This window comes from Neoarthrinium moseri (assembly GCF_022829205.1).
Source record: "Neoarthrinium moseri strain CBS 164.80 chromosome Unknown scaffold6_Wmoseri_CBS_16480, whole genome shotgun sequence".
Taxonomy (NCBI): domain Eukaryota; kingdom Fungi; phylum Ascomycota; class Sordariomycetes; order Amphisphaeriales; family Apiosporaceae; genus Neoarthrinium; species Neoarthrinium moseri.
In genome coordinates this window covers 541,715-560,832 of record NW_026055120.1, presented here as the reverse complement: position 1 = coordinate 560,832, position 19,118 = coordinate 541,715, and the positions used below count along the sequence as shown (strand labels likewise).

The 19,118-nt window shown below is 49.4% G+C and overlaps 4 protein-coding genes across 4 annotated transcripts; 3 read left to right on the top strand and 1 right to left on the bottom strand.

Moving 5' to 3' along the window:
• Nucleotides 1-2,366: 2,366 nt before the first annotated feature.
• Nucleotides 2,367-5,970, bottom strand: JN550_002747 (uncharacterized protein; the record flags this gene model as incomplete). The annotated part of the gene is made up of 7 exons (XM_049314077.1): nucleotides 2,367-2,696; nucleotides 2,770-3,054; nucleotides 3,471-3,705; nucleotides 4,085-4,531; nucleotides 4,591-4,792; nucleotides 4,854-5,594; nucleotides 5,667-5,970. 7 exons carry the CDS (start codon nucleotides 5,968-5,970, stop codon nucleotides 2,367-2,369), a joined length of 2,544 nt encoding a protein of 847 aa, XP_049175272.1.
• A 942-nt stretch (nucleotides 5,971-6,912) lies between these two features.
• JN550_002746 (uncharacterized protein) lies at nucleotides 6,913-7,330 on the top strand (the record flags this gene model as incomplete). The annotated part of the gene is made up of 3 exons (XM_049314076.1): nucleotides 6,913-7,028; nucleotides 7,111-7,160; nucleotides 7,227-7,330. 3 exons carry the CDS (start codon nucleotides 6,913-6,915, stop codon nucleotides 7,328-7,330), a joined length of 270 nt encoding a protein of 89 aa, XP_049175271.1.
• An 865-nt stretch (nucleotides 7,331-8,195) lies between these two features.
• Nucleotides 8,196-9,053, top strand: JN550_002745 (uncharacterized protein; the record flags this gene model as incomplete). The annotated part of the gene is made up of 1 exon (XM_049314074.1): nucleotides 8,196-9,053. One exon carries the CDS (start codon nucleotides 8,196-8,198, stop codon nucleotides 9,051-9,053), a length of 858 nt encoding a protein of 285 aa, XP_049175270.1.
• Nucleotides 9,054-10,525: 1,472 nt separating this feature from the next.
• JN550_002744 (uncharacterized protein) lies at nucleotides 10,526-18,931 on the top strand (the record flags this gene model as incomplete). Its single annotated transcript, XM_049314073.1, has 33 exons — nucleotides 10,526-10,630; nucleotides 10,685-10,745; nucleotides 10,824-10,957; nucleotides 11,016-11,056; nucleotides 11,117-11,235; nucleotides 11,308-11,342; nucleotides 11,401-11,561; nucleotides 11,643-11,749; nucleotides 11,802-12,051; nucleotides 12,103-12,200; nucleotides 12,326-12,463; nucleotides 12,523-12,911; nucleotides 12,967-13,022; nucleotides 13,077-13,198; nucleotides 13,262-13,428; nucleotides 13,500-13,626; nucleotides 13,696-14,010; nucleotides 14,076-14,202; nucleotides 14,288-14,391; nucleotides 14,462-14,554; nucleotides 14,811-14,885; nucleotides 14,943-15,056; nucleotides 15,111-15,683; nucleotides 15,745-16,193; nucleotides 16,251-16,328; nucleotides 16,422-16,607; nucleotides 16,657-16,681; nucleotides 16,751-16,848; nucleotides 16,910-17,087; nucleotides 17,149-17,170; nucleotides 17,244-18,127; nucleotides 18,205-18,484; nucleotides 18,565-18,931. The coding sequence occupies 33 exons, from the start codon at nucleotides 10,526-10,528 to the stop codon at nucleotides 18,929-18,931; spliced, it is 6,078 nt and encodes a 2,025-aa protein (XP_049175269.1).
• Between the last annotated feature and the right edge of the window lie 187 nt (nucleotides 18,932-19,118).

Here is a 19,118-nt window from a genome sequence, read left to right as displayed (position 1 = left end):
CCTCATTATATTCTGCTCCAAGCCCCGGCGTAGTGACCCTACTCGTCCGTCTACTCATGAAGTTAACGGAGCAGGTATTACAGCACTAAGGAAACACAAATTGTGGTGATTCACTTCTAAACCACACCGCCAATGTTCTGCTCTAACTAGACGCCCAGTGCACTTCTACAATCAAAATTTCATTTTTCGACAAGTTCATTCTCCGGCTCTGACATCTCAATGATAATGGTCTCGAGGTTTGCGTCGCTATGCATCGATTAACTTGCTTGCCAAAACTGTAATGTAGGTTCAGATCACATAACTTACTAGCAGCATTGACATCTCGTTTTCCGCTGGACAACCTCCCAAGTATCTACGACAACCATCACAAATACAACAAGACTGAGCAGAACCATCACCATAATGCCATCTTGTGTTGTTATAGGCGCCATTGTTGACTCCGTGATCCCGTACTCTATAATCCAGTCGCATGGTGATATTGGTAACCACACTGCGCTACTCTCTGTTATTGCATCGCGCCCTATTGTAGCATCGGCTCGACGAGACTCTTGGTTGTTGTCTTTTGATAGCGCAAGTAGGTAGGAAGTATGCAACGGACGTTCGATGGCGAGTGCTTCGGTGGGGGATATATTGTCAACCAGAGAGGTCGGCTTGTTGTTGAACTGCTCTGGTAACGCTGCCGGGTCTCCTCGGAACTCGCATCGATTGTAAGTTTCGCACGGAATAGGTGCCATACTGGCAGTTAACCAGAGCAGTGCTCCGCCCGATTCGGTTTGTCGTTAATCGTGGAAGAAGCGATTCAGTCGTATAAGTCCTATAAGTCCTGCAAGTCGTATGTTTGCTCCAACGAGTAGTCGAAGGCCAGTCGGTGGAGTTGGGTAGCGACAGAGATATAGGAAAGTCTTGGCAAACCGGCACGCTGCACACGGCCGCGACATCCGTGCATTCCCCTGCCGATCATGCAAGCTCAATCGCAAAGGTGGCTTAGACTTTGCTGAAATGGCCAGCAATATCACGGAACCGGGGTTCTGGTTGGCCGTCCCGTAAAACACCTCAATACTAACTTAGCGCTTCCAAAAACCCCACCGTTTCCGACACACTGACAGCCCAGCTATCCGTGCCGGCACTCATGAGTCGTGCAGGGCCAGTGCTAGTGGTTAGAACAAGCTTTTCTCCCCTGAGCCATCGTGTAGATCGTATGAACCGGGTTCACTGAAACCGGCAGACCTTGAAGCTCGATATCGTATTTGATTTCGCGCCGGCAGTGGACTGAGTAGGCGGAATAAACGAAATGCGACTCGAATGGCTAATTTGATTTGCGACCCGGCGTGAGCGTTTCCTGAAAGTTCAGCTAGTCACACACCGTACGGTTTAAATACGCTGCTCACCGATAAGCTCTCGTGCTTCTCGGCTTCTCGGCACCATTTTCTACTCGATCGGGTTTAACGAATGAAAATCCCCCTTTACGCTCTCAAACCCTGAAGCCTTAGATCTTCGGCTATCCGGATTGATTGATTGCATCACTGTACAAAACGACCAGTGAAACTGCGATATCTAGGTCCTGCATATTCTGCACTTATCTACTTTATCACCTCCATGGGTTCGCCTGCCACGAGTAGGTGGACAGTATGCAATATAGCACGCGCTATCTTAAAGGCGGCTTTGAACTTGTGGGCTGGGATACACTGCTGATGACGGCGTTCGACCCTGCACCAAGTCTATACGTGTATCACGCAGGAATCCTACGATACCAGGGCCACTTTACTTGCAATAGCGATTTTAAAACCTGACGGGAAGCATTCGAGCTTCACCACCATTTCATCAAAGCACACATACACCCAAATCGAAGAGAAAGTATTTCAAAATTGAAGACCTAGTGTGGCTGATCAAAGAATCACACGGTGACTTGCAAACAGCGCAACGGAACACAATACAATTTCCCTTTTTTTTCTTTTCCCTTGTATAACCCTTGTACGTTCGTAAAGCAAGACACCTATCAAGCGGCTGACTCTGGACGCCCCACAGCTAAACGTCATGTTCTCGGCTCCATCGCTCCGTCGCGCAACCAATAGCAATCTAAGACAATACTCGGGCGCTTCCCCCCTTCCAAATCGTTACGGAGACGTATTTTCAAGTAGAAAAGCAAGTGCTAGATGCCGGTTTTGAAATGCAAGACTGAAATCTTCCGAGCACCCTTTCGCAAACAGCTTGCTTGAGATTGTTACGCCTGGAAGGAGATTAGAAATGCACGCAGTTTGTAATTGATAGATTTATGCAACGCAGATAGGGGCAAGTATGTTGTGTGTTTCACATGCACTTACACCTATGTTAAACGGAAGATGATGCAAATAATTATCCTTGAAGGCTCAAACGACACCCAATTCGTGTAAGACCATATCCACCGCCTTCTCTCCAATAACACAGGCTGTATTCATAGTATTCCCAGACGCGGCACCAGGAACGATACTCAGATCCATGAGCTTGAGACGCTCCGTTCCATAGACACTCGAGCTGGCGTCCACGACGCCCATCTTTCCGCGACGTGCCATCTTACAGGATCCAAGCGGATGCCAACTGAGACCAACAATCTTGCACAGCCAGGTCTCCAACACCGCCTCGTCCTCTGCCGAGTACTCTATGTCGGGAACGTCGGCTGAAAGGAGGCCGTTGAGCCCTTCAGGCTTCTCTGTAGAGCGCTGCCTTGGATTCAGGCGAAAATTGCGGATGGCCCAGTGGTAGCTCGCCGCGGAACAGCGACATGCGACGCACAATCTCGCACTGCTTCTTGTATAGCCACTTCTGCATCTCGACATTGAGGCCAAGCGGGTCCGTGAAAAGTCCCGTCTCGAAATCGAGTGCATCACCCGTCAAGGAGCCCATAATATGCACGTGACCGCACGAGTAGGAATGCAGGGTGGGTGCCAGTTTGGCTGGATCTCCCGGATAGCCACCGATCCTCGCAATGATAGCTAGTGGCTTGCTGGAGGCATGCTTGAAGTCGCGCTCCCAAGCTTTCGGCAAGTCTCCCAGCGACGATACAACCTGTTGTTCCACCTGGAGGATATGAATCTTAGCCAAAAAAGAAAGAAAGAAAGAAGTAGCCAGAACAGAGAAAGGGGATTGGGGATTTGGGCAGATTGACACTGGTATTCTAACCTCCTGCAACTATAACGTCTATTTCTTCAATGCCCCGGGAAGCTTTCTAGATAGACCCACGGTACAGAAAGAGCTTGGAGCCACAATAGGATGGAATCCTTTGAATACAAACGCCAGGATTAGTGATAAATGACGGAGAAATAGAGCTTAAATTCTGCGAGGTTTTAGTTCAAGTTAAACTGATGGTTCAACGGTTAGCTTGAAATCCGGGCGAGGGGTTGAAACATGTGTGTTGCAGTTAGTAGCCGATCAGCGAACGGCCGATCAGCGGAGGGAGACAGTTTATCCTGGCTGGGGCACCTCCAACCCGCAACCTGCAGGTTGCGCTGTTGCTTCTTTTTCTTTTCTGGCTGCCATAACTGCTCCAATTGCGGGGTTCGCTCCCTTAGGTTTTCCCGTGACGAGGGATTCTGTTGGGTACAGCCCACATCGTCCCAGTAAGACGGTGGTTGGCCCTTCAGCCAATGATGTAAAGCTTCTGGCAATAGTTGCAACTCAACCAACCGACTGTGAATCCCCCGGCTCGGCCTGTAGAGGACCTTGAACCACCTGTATTTATCAGGAGATCCGTCTAGAGAGAACATTAATTTTACTATTAAACTGCAACTAAACGAATGCCCAGTCAATAAGCCCGCCGACGACAAGTTCAATGCTGAAGCAACAAATGTAGTCGTTGGTAACAGAACGAGAAAGGTTCAGACACTAAAAGGACGAAGAAACAACATTACATACAAATAAACTAAAAAATGAACAATCAAAATACGGCTTACTCGCTTTCTCAATCTATTACTCTGTATTGTATAATTATTGATTACGGTGGGTATCCGAGACTTTGACTCCAGACAATGACTTCCTCATGGGACGAGCAAGTCGAGTCAAAACTACTAAAAAATATACGAAGATAAAGATCTGAGCTAGCCATGGATACCTGTAAGCACTGCTCCGAGCTGTTAGACACGCCGGGGTATCCTGCAGGCTGGCATAGTGCGTACGGAATGCCCGTAGCTCCCACATGGCGCCGAGAATCGTTGCACCCCTTGATAAAGTTTGCATAGCATGCAGGATAGAGTTATAGACCACCTTATTCATCCAGTGCGGGCACACCGTGAAGCCAGGCAGCCGGTGCTGTAGGCCATCAATGACATAGAATGTAGAGACCGCGGGCTTGGGGTTGCTGCTGCAAACAGCCTCGAGCTCAAGGCGCAGCTGGTGTAGCACTGCATCTTGGGTGTGACTGCCGTCGTAGTCCGGGAACGTGCGGTACGAGGTGGATAGGAAGCATTTCCCCTTCTCATTCCAGAGACGGAATCCGGTCAGACTTGTATCGGTATACCGGACTTGCCAGTCTGCTGATGCACCTGCGTATTCAGACGTTCTATGAGTGACATCAAAAGGTTAGTTGTGAGTAGAAGAGCTGGGAAAGGTGACGCTCACATGACCTGCAGGCGCACGAAATTGTCTTCATCTGCACTAAGTCCGTAGGTATGATATTGTCGGTCCAAGGTAGCCTTCCGAGGCTCGACAATAAGGTATTTGCCCTTCTGTGCATCAATAAGCCGCACCACGTTGTTTTCATGGACGTAATATTTATCCACGAGATCCTCATCCTTGGTGGGATCTGTCATTACCCACGGGTCTGTGTTTCTGTCAACTTGTTACGCCCCAATCAAATAAATATATCCTGCCTAAAGACTTACTAATACGGCCGATGCCGTCCTGGAGTATCGTTCGGTAAAGATTGTCTTCTGGTGTCTCCCTCGAAGACTCTGCGTTCCGCGAAGCCACGTTGCTATCCAAATCAAAGCCTTGATAATACGAGTCCCACACCAGATCGTCGGTCCTAAGAAACCCCGCAGAGGGAAGGTAAATGGTGAAGGGCACGTGATATCGGAGGCCAGGGCCCTGTGGTGTGGTCTCTGAAAAGACCCTAGACATGTCTTGGCGCAGTTCTCGTCTACTAGCCGCAGGCAGGTAATGGAGGTTGTAGTTGCCTCCGGTCGATGTCTCAGACCACGGGAAGACCGTGCCGACTACGGCAAATAGAGTCATGGGGATGATAACCAGAAAACGCAAGTGGGTAAAAACCATTCCTATGATCAAGAAGGAACCCGACTTTGAGCGGTCTGACAAATTGGCGATAGCTTCCATGATCTCAATGAAATATAGCAAGCCCAGTACGATTACCATGCCGGCAGTACTACCACCGAGTGCCCAGGACAAGGCAGCGATAAGTTGAATTGCACCCAAGTCTCTTACCAGTATCAAAGACTTCCTTGCACGAGTTCTGATGCACATTTCCACGAGAATGATCGTAACCGTACGAGACAGAAATGAAGCGGTATCCAATGCAGCAAACTCATCATTTTGGATGCGGTCATAATGTACCGCTGACGATGCTAACGTGCCGCACGTCGCGCCCAAAAGTGATGAGAAGTCGTCTAGTCTCGCATGGTCAATGGCAAAGGGCCAATAAAGTTGACATCACAAGATCAATAGAATGAAGTGCTTACCAAAGACACCTAGCGCTGAGACTACCGCTAGCGTTGCTACCATGGAGCAGGCGAGTCTTATGAGCATATGTGTGTACTCGGTGAGATGCACAAAGAGATACGACAAGGGTGGGAAGAGCTCGACAAACAGCTGCCCGCGCTCCCGGAACTGCGACAAGGTTTCGTAGACCTGGAGTATCTCCGGGTCTGATCTAGTCTGCAGTACAACAATGGCTTGATATACCAAAAAGGTCGTAAAGAAAGACGGCAGGATTCTTCTCAAGCCATCTTGTCGGGGAGGGTGGTGGGAGAGAGATTTGGTCATGCTAGAATGAGAAGGCTCCGTCTACAACCCAAGAAGCAGCGCGACAAAGCAAGTGAGCATATAGGATTGAAGATGGATAACGACTTCAAGTTCAAAAATTTAACAGTACTCTATCTTTTCAAGTGGAACTTATACATATTGATATTATGCAAAGTCCTTTCGGATAGCTCGCCCCGTTCGTCTGGTTCCGCTTGAATATGCACTACACAGACTATTGAGTAATCAAAGAATCCCTGCTTGAGCTTAAGCAGTAGGGTACTTGTCGCTTACTTTAACGAGTGCGCTTAATATAGCAGTGACTCAGATTCATGCGCTTACCGTATGGCTCCTGGGGGTTTTGGCCCATGCCTTTTGTTGACTCCAGTATAGTGCGAGGCTCTAGTTACCATTTGGCGAACCAGCGCGCACCGCCGATGTGGGTTTCCGAAGGGGCTAACGAAGTGCAAAGCTGAACGCCGCAAAGCTTACCAAAAGACTGGTCTGCCGAGGTCCAGGTCTGTGCCTCTGAAAGTCTCCTGCCGAGAAAAGCTTACTTGATCAAATCCTACAGAATCCTTCAAAATCTGACATGGGTATAGGACCATGTGGTCTTGGCTAAAGCTTGTTTGGGAGGGGCCCAGTTTTGTCAGACTATCGGCCTGCCCACTCTACTATTACACAGTCATTTCCACAGTGCGTGAGAAATTCGAGTTGGTTCTTGAGTGACCCCCAAAGTTCTTTCGCGTATCGCTCGTATGCCAAACAGCTAGACATGGACTTGTGATGCTCCGAAGCACCTGTGCGGCGCCTTTGTTGGACTATAAATCAGCCTGTGATGCCAGTTTTTATGTCTCTTTTCACGACCAGGCATCTGAGGAACAGCAGCAAAGCTCCCCCATGAGATCCGCAATCTTCAGGCCTGTGATATCATCTAAGTCTTACGCTAGGTTTTCTACAAGCACGATGCAGTTGTTTGTCTCCACTATTGCCCTTGCCCTCTTGGGCCGTTTCGCATCCGCTGCGGCTGTGGCCCCCGTCGAGGAGATTGTCAAGAAGGGTGACAGTGGTTGTTACATCTAGTGAGTCGTCATACAATGAAATAAGAAATAGCAAATCAGGCTATCCAATATGTTATACGACCATAGCTAACAGCCATGGCAGCGAGGATCCGGATTGCTGTATCAACTATGGCGTTTGCGAGTGCCAGGACGGTAAGCGTGCCTCTGAGGCGAATATGCAAAAAGTTTCAATGAACTGACCAAGAGTCGTTATGGCAGGCCACTTTTATCAGGTCAATCAGGCGAATGGCGGGTATAACTGCCAACCACCGTGGGGCTACTTGGCTAGCAGTGTATCTGGCCTTCCGGGTGCCTGCTGCTAGAATACGGGGCTACTCAAAGTCTACTTCTCGCCCTGAATCGGATGAAACGGAGATATATGACTGGTCCTGGTTCAGGTGCAGTTAGGTTGTGCTTTCAATTCCGGTGTGCTGGACTATTTGGCCAGTTAGTAGGCACGCGTGAAGGGAATTATGTAGTTAATTCAGCCAATTTCAAAAAGGGAAATTCGTGTTGACAACACTACAAAACTTGCTGGCTTTTCTTATACAAATTGCACCTCTCGAAGGAAAATAAAAGGCACCTTTTTAATCTTCATGAGCTAGGACTGTATCTCAAGCACTCGTCTGTCAAGCGATTTGCACGAAACTGGGCGTTGAAATCCTAATTCCTCGTAAGGCTCTGGGGTAGGCGCTAGGTCATGATTATGTCAAGGATCACCTAGCTTAATAGCAATATGTACAGATGTGTTTACCCATGTAGGCGCCAAAAGCCTTAAGGAAATCCATGCAGGGGCGTCTTCGCTAAGCCTGCATGCTTCCGTGGGGCAACACTACCCCCTGTCATAGGGCGGGTGGAGTTCAATAAACACTCTTACCTGCATGAGCTAACGAGAACAGCTGCCTGTTCCTTCGTCCCAGAAAGGACGTTCGCCCGATTTCCTTCCCTTACTTCACACCCTTCGTATCGTAACAGACCTTTTATAACCCGATTCGGTTGACTGTCTCCAAGTTGGCACGAGTCCTCCATTTTCAGCCCCCATGTTATGCCGCATTACTTTCGCATCAAATCATTCATCGCGAATCCCCACACTAGCTCGACAATACACACCACATGACACCGCGGATTGCAGTCTTCCCTCTAATCATACCATTTCTGCGTGATATCGTGCAAGTTGTAAGAGCCGCTATGGCCTCGGGGGATCGCATGACAGCAATAGTCGAGGATTTTAAGCTTGCAAATGCCGAGGCGCAGTCTCGTATTGCTAAGTGTTTCGTAGCGAGACTCAGGAAAGTCCCAGAGCGCAAACGCCCGGCAGTGAGAGACGCGCCCATTGCTAATGCTATCGACGTACGACTTGACATGTTTGCTCAAGCATACTGGACCATGCATCACTGGCCTATTCAGGGCTGGGGCATTCCAGAAACAACAGAACCGGTAACAACACTGGAGGGCCTCTCGAGGATCCTGCCGGGTCTCCTCGCAAACGACATACAGAACCTGCAAGGCGTTGTTCCCCCCCAACCAAAGGAGAGGCTTGATCAGTACATTGTGGAGTTATCAGATGCCGTCCTTGCGAGATCTGAGGGTGAGCCGAAGCCTGACTCGCTGCCAAAGGAGTGGGAGGCGCTCATACGCCTCACCGGCACCATCGCTTCCCGCGATCTGCTCAGACTGCAAATTCCCGAGATATGGTGCACGCGCGACATCGCGGATGTGGTTCCGGAAACGCTACAGGAGGTGGCGGACTTTGCCTTGTCCTTCGACGACGAGTGGGACGTCACTGCCGGTTTCGTGCTAGGTCTCGACGACAATGGGTACTGTCACTATATTTACTGCCGTAACGCCGAAGAAGACGCCAGTGAGGCAGACAAAACATGGGAGTGGCGCGTCGCCTGTGGTGGCATAACAATCAATGGTGACACGAGGGAATACGTGGGTGATCTCGCGGGATTTCTGCTCTTTTACGCGAACATCATCGCCGAAGACGAGATCGATGAGTTGATTGAGACCCGTGTTGGACAGCTTGAAAGATTGAATTTGTGACTTGACTACCAGTGGTGGGCTGTGGTGACGATATGTAGCCATGCGGAATGTTCTTGTAATTTAACCATACCATATAGTCGCTCATAAGTTCTATTGCTATTGCGCCCGATTAGGACAAAAAAGCAAACAAAATTGACGTCGTTAGCCCCATGATTTCTGTCTTGCTTCCACCAGCTTCTCCGGTGACCCGTCCCCTACGGAACTTGATGTGTTCCACTGCGCCGCCGAATTCAATAGTCGTATCGTAATGAGGAGGTATAAACGAACGAACATTGCCGCACGTACCGAGCAACACTAGCAACCTCGTTCTCAATTGACCGACGTTGTCCGATCCTCCGATAATAACCAGACAAACCCAAGATATGGGTCGGCTATCATTCGAGAGTATTCCTAGTGAGCAAGGATAGTGAGCACGATTCCCAAAGCGGTAACTAGGAAGGTAAGCCTCGCATGTCTCCCGGTGGGTCGCGCTCCCATCGCGCATGATTGGCGCACTTCTTGGCATGCTTAACCAAGTTAAGCTTTCTTGCCGAGAGCGTGGCATGCACGGATGACGGTGGGGATGTCGTGTACCATGGTAGGAAATATCGCGCACTGCAGATATCATGTCTGTTGTTGCCGAGACGCAATGTCTAATGGTGGGAATTACGACTGCAAGGTAGCTGGCAGGGTTTGCGCTCCTTTCTACCGTAAGGCACAGCAATACGCCGCACTCATACTTTGCGCACGCTGAGTCCCTACTAATGTAATTGGGTAGGAAACATTGCCCCACAACAATGCGTTGAACTTTGTTGTCGCCCTCGTCCCAAGTACATGGGAATCACCTTGGCCGCTGATGAAACCTTGTTCATGAGTGCTTGAAGTGCCCCTCGCTGCTGTTACCGTAGTATCGGCTATCGGCTGACAGCGCCGCTATTGAGTGGACAGTGCGAGAAATAGGCCAATAGAAGCCGATGCCCTGCATGTTGGAGGGCCGTTTATTGACACAGGATTCCCGTATCTTGAGTGCATGTGCAATCGAGTAAGCTCGTCAACTCCTAGATTCCCGACTCAGTCAGCTAGGCTGCCTTGAAGCAGCTCCAATCTGAACATGACCGACTAATCCAGATATGGCTCAGGCTACCCCTGTAGATGTCAGGGCAGATTTTTAGATACGGCAATAGTTTGGCTGTGGTGAAGTTGGGAGGAGAGCCTGGAATACAGCCAAAGTCTGACAAGGCAACAGGCCTAACTAAGCCAGATTGGATGGGACATCAGTGTGATCGAGCGCGCATGACCGACCAATTTCTAGTCCGAGAAATCCCTTGAGGCGAGGAAATTATACGTCGAGTGGATGGGGATTAGCAAAAATCTTTCATTACTTCGCTTAGAATTTATATATACGGTATTCCCATAACATATATTACTGCCTATGCGGAATTGGTCGCTGGACAGCCCAGACATCTTGACCGTCCTGAGTCCTTACCACTGCCATGTGGACTGCCACTGTACTCGGCCTCTTCCTGCTAGGAAGTAGGGCCCAGTTCACGCTGCCGCCAGGATATTCCAATCCTGACCTTCCTCCAGGATTACCACAGGTTTGTTTCTCCGCCATCGAATGGCCTTGAAATCAAGACTAATTGTTGTTGAAGCCCGCTCCACCGTACATGGTTGATAATGTCGGTAATGGACATGGGGTCGCACCTGATAAAGGTAACGAGGAGATATACAAGTTGCCAATTGTTCGTGTCCATTGTACATAGTGTACTTACTTACTTTTGTTTCACCTAGGAAGTATGAATGGGCCTGTACTGGGACCGGCACAACTGGACGACCTCTTGAAGCATCAGAATCAGTCGACAAATGCAACAATCACAAGCCGTCAGTCGGGCTCATTTTGGCTAGAGTCTATCTCACATGGCCGTGTAGGTAACTCTGTTTCCTGTATTCTATGACTGCTCAAGTTGAACAATGGATTTCTAGATGCCGTTCGCCCCTGGTGGCTACCAGTTTTTCCGGAATGTGTGAGTTCAACAAGCCGATCTGCTGTGATATTAATGAGAATCTGACTGGAACTATTTTAGGAAGGACTTTGGTGCAAAAGGTGATGGTGTCACCGATGATACAGCAGCCATCAATCGGGCTGTTGTTGCAATGAGCTCAAGTGACTCGACACCAGCTCGGTGTGGCCAAACATGCGCAAGTAGGTTTCTGCTCCTGGTTATTTTCCTTCTAGGGTTCGAACTGTTGCTACTGACTGCTGACTTGCTACAAGGTACCACGATGCTTGGAGCAATGGTGTACTTTCCAGTAGGTAGATTCTGAAGCCCCTCTTGGTTACAGAGTTACTGTACTAATGATCATTTAGCCTGGAACATACATAATCAGCACTCCGATCATTCAGTATTATTATACTCAGTTTGTTGGCGATGCAACGAATAGACCAACACTCAAGGGTGTGCATAACTTTACTGGAATTGCCCTAATCGATACGGATGTCTACATACCCGGTGGTAACGGTGCCGAGTGGTATGTCATCACATACGCCAGCTGATGTTGAATGATTTGGTCAAGAACTATAGCTGACTTGGAGTACCAATGATCATGTAGGTACATTAATCAAAGTCAATTCTACCGGCAGATAAGAAACATGATATTCGATTTGACCGCAATGAACAAAACGAATCATGATTTCGGCCAGGAATATGTGCCCACGGGTGAGTTGGGACTGGTCCCTCGGAGCTACAACGAGATTGACCCTCGAATCAGGTATCCATTGGCAGGTCGGTCAGGCAACCTCATTGCAAAATTTGCATTTTGAGATGCCTGTCAGTGATGACACAGCCACTACAGCTGTTGGCGTGTTCATGGAGAATGGCTCAGGCGGTTTTCTCAGCGACCTGACATTCTTCGGAGGCAACATCGGGTTTCGGGCCGGGACCCAGCAGTATACTGCGCGAAACCTGCAGTTCACGTCATGCCTGACTGCCATATCACAAATTTGGAATTGGGGAATGACGTTCGTGGCCTACTCTCCGATGCAAAGAGAAAAGCTAATCATACACTCTAGGTGGAAAAACATCTACGTATATTCCTGCTACATCGCCATAGACTGTACAAACGTAGGCGGTGCCAACAACCAAGGCACTGGTTCGATAACTGTATTAGGTAAGCTACAATTACTCTTGTTTCAACTGTTCACTCCAGACACTGTCTTCATTACCAGAAATGAATAGCCGCAACGCGATAATAACATTAAATGTTCCCTCAATTAAGCTAATTCCAACATTTAGACTCCCACTTTAATGGTGTACCATATCCAATCACATTGAGAAATGGGGGCCCATATCCCAACATTGTTCTGGATAACCTGCTGGTAGAAAATTCTGCATCTATTGTACTAATATCCGGAGGCGAAACTATCTTCCCAGGTATGTATCATCAGCATCATTTATAACACCAACACGTCGTTTAACAACAGTGGCTACAGGATCCTCCGGTCAAACATTTTTTGACTCTTGGGCCATGGGTCGCAGGTACACGTCACTCAGCGGTGAACAAGACCCCGGTGATTCAAAAGGCTTTGTGACAGGTTTTCTCTCACCACAGCGCACGAAGCCTGATGCATTAACCGACGATGCTGGAAAGATCTTTGAGCGGTCTAAGCCGCAGTACGAGAGCGTCGGCGCAGGTGGATTCGCGGTAGCCACGGCACACGGTATCGCCAATGACGGGAGCGGCGACCAGTCAGGAGCTATCAACAGCCTACTAGCCAGCTCAGTCGGGACGCCTATTTTCTTTCCCGCTGGTATATATCAGGTCCAGAATACGGTCAAGGTCCCTGTCGGGTCCATTCTAGTGGGCGAAGGGTGGGCTCAGGTAAGCATCCGCTTCTCTGACATTTGGTGATACGCTGACCCTAGCTCGCCTTTAGATTATGGGAACTGGATCTTATTTTGAAGATGCCAATAATCCCAACGTTATGGTACAGTGAGTGACCTCTGTGCTAGTCATATGTATAAACGCTTGCTCAAAACTTCTCAGGGTTGGCCAATCGGGTGATGTGGGCAGCATTGAAATCTCAGACATGCTATTCACAGTAAAGGGGCCGACCGCAGGTGCAATTCTTATGGAGTGGAATGTGAAGGCTTCATCTCAAGGTTCAGGTATGTTTGGGCTGTAATACGTTGGTACAATCCAGAGTTTCTGACAAGAACCCTTCATTCTAGCCGGAATGTGGGATTCGCACTTCCGAGTAGGAGGCGCGAAAGGGTCTAATCTCCAGTCCGGCGACTGCCCAAGCGGAGGAAGCTCGACCAGCAAGTGCATGTCTTCTTTCATGCTGTTGCACGTGACAGACTCAGGCAATGGATATTTTGAGAATATTTGGGCATGGGTGAGTGTCCAGTCTCTGCAGCTCCTCCCTGCATGAAGTTTTCGAGCACTGCTGACCCCACGATGCGACAGGTGGCTGACCACGATCTCGACGATGACCGGAATGCATACGCAACAGAGGGTCTTGACGGTGTTCCTCGCAATGTTCTGACGCAGGTATCCGTGTACGGTGCTCGCGGTGTTCTGATTGAGTCTCAAGGTGGGTATCATAGAAATGTCACAGGTGAATTGTGACACGTGTGACGTGCTGGATTAACCGCGTCAACAGGTCCATGTTGGTTTCACGGAACTTCGTCTGAGCACAGCATTATGTACCAGTATCAACTCCAAGGAGCATCGAACATTTACTTGGGCCACATGCAGACAGAGACGCCATATTTCCAAGCCTCGCCTGACGCGTCACAGCCATACAAGCTCGGCCAGCTCGATGGAGACCCAACCTTCAGCGACTGTGCTTCTGGAACCAACTGTGAAGAAGCATTTGCTCTACGCATCATCAATTCGAACGACGTTTTTATCTATGGAGCAGGCTTCTATAGCTTCTTCCAAAATTATGATCAGTCCTGTGTCCCACAAGAGAATTGTTAGTCTCCCGGATTGCTCACTCAGCGAATAGAGCTTGCCACGTCAAGAACTGAACATTTTTAGGCCAAGAGAAACTCATCCAAACCGATTGTACAGAAGGATTGTGGATGTATAGCATCTTTACCAAAGGTGCGGAGCAAGTTGTGAGTCCAGCAGGGCTTCCACCGGCTCTTCAGAGTGATAATCAAGAGTAAGCGACGAGCCACACAGAGAGTCTTGAGGGAGTTTAGGATAGTTGTGGGTTGAATTGACCAACGCTAACGTGCACCTCATAGTGGGTATACGAGTGAGATCAGTGCTTGGCTCGTCCTCGCAGAGGGCGGCGGTGGCATATGCGGCCTAGGGGACAGCAAAAACGGTTCTGGTGTTGTTTACATCGGTCAGTACATTTTCATGTGGATATATGAGATCATATCCTCTAATGAAATCCGCTGATCCCTTTGTCACAGACCCTACTATCTTTGTCGAACCTAGCCCGACGATAGGCTGTTTTCCGCCTTGTACATTTGTGTTTCCACCGTCGTCGGTGGTCACTTCAGCTGGTGAGTCACCCTGAACAACTGCTTTTCTCTATTAGTTTCAATAAGCCTCTTCTATGAAGAGCATTCTTCCTATGGCATCGACAACAATAGGATAATTGCATGAAGCGTGCTCCTTCCTTGAGATTGATTACAGAGCTACGAGATCGCACTCTGAACAAATTGGCTTTCGAATTGCATTTCGTCCTTCTCAGCCTTTATAAAGTTCTTGAACTTTGAGTGCGTAAGTAAGTACTGGTTGCTGACATCTTTGGTGTAGTCATAACTCCTAAGCCAGTCACGACATCGATTGTGATTGGTGGGTCGACCATTACGACTCTAAATCAAGGTCCAGGTATTTACACATCTACCAAAAGGTGATAAAATGCTGTTATACTGACTCAATGCAAAGTGACGGTGACGGTGATCAGTTTTCTCACACTCAGCATACCGTCTGGTACAACTACCAGTACCTTTGCGCTCACTCCAGTTTTCCAACCACCGGGAATTGGTGTTACCGTGGGGAGTACGACCACAACAATCTTACCACCATTGATAACGAGCCCGTTGTCATCAGTAGCTTCGACATACACATGGCCGACATTACCCACCACGGTTATCACTGTCAGCGGAAGTACATATACATACTCCGAAGACCAGATAACTAGTCTAAGCACTCTGCTGTCTCAAACAACTATTACAACGACTTTCACAGATTCGCCAAGCTCAGGGTCGTCGAGTTCTTCGTCTTCATCCACTACTGTTGTCCCGTTCATCATTTGGGTCAATTCAGGCGGCTTTTACTGGTCGCCTGTGCCAGGACCAACTCCGCCTCCCGGCCCCAACCCTCCGCCACTGCCTCCTCGTCCACCGCCTTTGCCATCATTTCCCCCGATTCCAAACCCGCCTTGTTTCAAGTTCCTCGACATATTCTCTATCGATTGTCCGCCAGATAAGAGTAAACCCACTACTCACTACACATCAGAACACCCTACTCCTACCTGCAAGACGAAATGCGGCACACTCCCAGGCAACGAACAGACCTCATCCGAGTGTACAACAACGACTCAAACAATCAATGGTGCTGTACATGTTGGCTGTGCACCTGAGCCAACTGATACTAGCGTGCCGTGCGATCTCAGCGACGAAACAGGTGAGTGCTACTGATCAAGCCCTCCGCAAAGATATCTTGCGAGGCTCACATATATCCGCAGGCTTTTGTCCGAATGGAAACTTCCCTGTCTGGGATCCCGAAACGCTTTCCTTAAACTGTGACGATAACAATGATGAGGCCGCCGATGACATCACGGCTTGTCAAGATGATGCAGACGAGGACATGGACGATATCAAAGACCTCATTGAATGCGAGACTGAACCGGACGCATGTACGCCGACCAAGAGGTCCTTGGTCTCAAGGGGTAGTTGCAAGCGCAAGCGAAAACCTTACTATATTGACGACCCTAATCCTGCCGAGCAAGCCTTAGGCTGTGATACCACGTTCCTTTGCGATACTGGCAAGTGGCCCAACGTTTGTCTCAATGCGAAGTCCGCCCAGGATCTCCGCGGTAAACCCTCCCATCTGACATATTACGGCGAACGTGACAAGTACGGACACGACATCACAGCAGACTGGTATAATACTCACCCAAGTCTCGGTATAGGGGTAAAATATTCTCTCCAAAGATAGTCTACGAAATGGGCTAACGATTCATGTTCATAGAAAGTGACGGAAAACAACAAAATAGCCATGGAAGCTGGTACTGCTACTTTCGGTTCAGGCAGCAGGAAACAGAACCAGGTATGCCTTTATTCCGGTTATTTCTTTCATTTACACTGTTTATTGTTTCGGAGACAACTTGAGAATACTGGGCACTAACAAATCGGATGTCAGCCATGGGGCGGTTGGGGCTTGTATGGCTGTGAAGTTGAAGAGTATCCCTGGGGTAATAGTTTGCAACCCAACAGTGCACCAAACCCCATTACCTGGGCTGGCAGGTCCGTTCTACGGTTGATTCCACAAAAGGAAAATAGTGGCCACGGTGCGGTGCTAAAAGCCTTGGCAACCTATGGACAGAAAGTGAGACGACATATTCCCCTTTTATGAACTAGTGTTAACATGGCTACAGAATTACGGACCAAACTTTGTCTATTGTGAGTGACTCTCTTGATTCTGGTTGATCGAGAACCGAACACAGTGGACTGGTGCTGAACAATCTCAAGGTGTTCGTGTCACAGGGAGTACCCCGGCAGATTACGGCTTGGATGCAGCTCAGGCTAGTAACGAGTGTGGAAGGGCTTACGGTGTCCCCTTCATCCTAGTAAGCATGGCAAAAACACACGACATATACGAGCCTGATAACAATTTAACAAATCGAAAAGGTCAATGATATCAAAGACTCCGAAGCAAGAGCGTTGCCAAACGAACGCAGGTGGGACCCGTGGTTTGATAGCCAGAATCAACTGTTCGAGCATACTATTATCTCCCAGGCTCCGCCTGCTGGACAAGCCGGAGCACCTTATATCAAAACAACTGTGATTCCTTCTCAATATGGCACAGGTTCGTCCAACTCTACACCCTACCAAGACGTTGTTTGGTCAAGTTGTTAATACGATTGTAGCGCCTGCTCCTGGACACAAAACGTACTTTCTCCTCTTTTCCATTACTCCAGCTTCTAGCTTGTGGTGCGAACTATTGTTGCTAATTATACGACAGATATGATCTGGTCAATAGTGCCTGGACAACGGCGGCTTCCAACGGTCAACTTATCGGGAGGGCTGTTCCACGGGACCCGCCTAATGCCGATGGCAGCAACCTCAAGTGGGATACTCCCGGATCCGTTCACACAAACCCTGCAGGTCAGCAGGTGTTGAAGAAACGCGTTGTTTTCAAGAATGAAGTGGGACTCCGAGTCAAGGAAGCGCTGATACAAGAGCGTGCCAGCTTTGATGTTGTTGATTCAGGCCATAACACGACGAACGTGACTAGCGAGCTGGATATGGACCAGCTCTTGCCAAGAGAACTTCGTCGTGGCCTATCAGCTCGTCAGCTTTCCGGTGGCAGTTTCTTAGATCCTCGTGTGTACACTGACATTTTGGGATGCGGCGCTCCTGATGAGGATTACTGCTTCACCAATCTCTGCTACGACGGCGGTGTCAACTTTGGGGTCGGAGATGGCCAACTGAAGCCCGGGTCTCCGACCAGCCCCTACGCCAGTGGTGGCAACGGAGCTACCATTACTACGGCTCCGACCCCAACCTGTGTTATCGGAGAAGATCCTGACCAGGGATTGACCACCGCATTCTGCGAGTGCGACGGGGCCAGTAGTCGGCTCCCTACGTTAACAGGGTCCAGTCCATGCGCCTACACGGCATTGCCAACACCTACGCCCACAACGCGTCCGCCATTAGGCTGCAGACCCGGGGCTGATCCTGATTCAGGCGCCACCACTATGTACTGCAACTGCCCAGGCACCACCCTCCCGACATTGACCTCCACCTCAGATATATGTGGCTACACAGCAATTCCTTTCATTTGTGAGAACGCTGCAGATCCCGATAATGGCATAGGTCCCTATTGCGAATGTTCCGGCTATCCAGGTGAGTTGTTCGAAAAAGGCTCATCCTCTCTTTTACCCTTATGACGTTCCTGCTAAAATGTGTTATAACTCAAATAGGCACGCTCCCAACCTTGGAGCCAACCTTCACGCCCTATGATGCCTGCGCATATACGACGGTGCCAGATCCGTGGCCATTCCAAGTAACGGACGGCGCGGGTGACATTATCGCCTGTCAGTCAAGTTCGCTGTCACAAGTGGCGGGATTTGAGATCACTCTGTGTGCGGGATCTACATCCACCGTCTACACGGCACCGCCACCTCCTACGGCAGCCCCTACAGCGCCTGCGCAGTACCAGTTCGGCATATTTGACGAGATTGACAGCTATACAGATGATGTGTAAGTGCTCACCAAGATTTTATTATTCAGGTCTCTCCAGTCTGTTGCCGTCCTGTGACTTGCTGACACGCAGCATACAGCGATGGCCACGTCCACGTTATTATTGACGGCTATAGCGTGTGGGCGGCTTCACTCAAGGACCGATGCAAGTCCAGCGGGGACTACCTCGCGGAGGATAAGGACGGCTACGGCGCGCTGACGTATGGCTCCTACATGAACTTCAAAGACGGCATCTGCGGTGTTGGGTCTAACGGTGGCATCGTGTGCGAGAGCGGCGACAACTCCAAGACGTGGACCTGCAAGAACCAGGGGGGCAACGGCGACGTTGTCGCCACCTGCAACGCGTACTCGGGTACTGACCAGCTAGGCTGTAGCAAACCGGGTGGGGATGATAAACAAACCTTCCTCAAGGTAACCTGCACGGGCGACATCAATTGCGATGCATAATCAGAGCTTAGCAGCGTCACCCGTGCCGGTGCCGGCTTGCCAAAGCGAGAGAGGCAACTTTTTTTGTTTCCCTTCTTCTTTCTTCTTCTGAACTCGTGTAGCCATTAGCATGGTTCAAGTTATCACTGTTTCAGTGCGAACATACTGAACCTATCTGCTACTTGAAGGGCTGCTTGGTACTTTGACG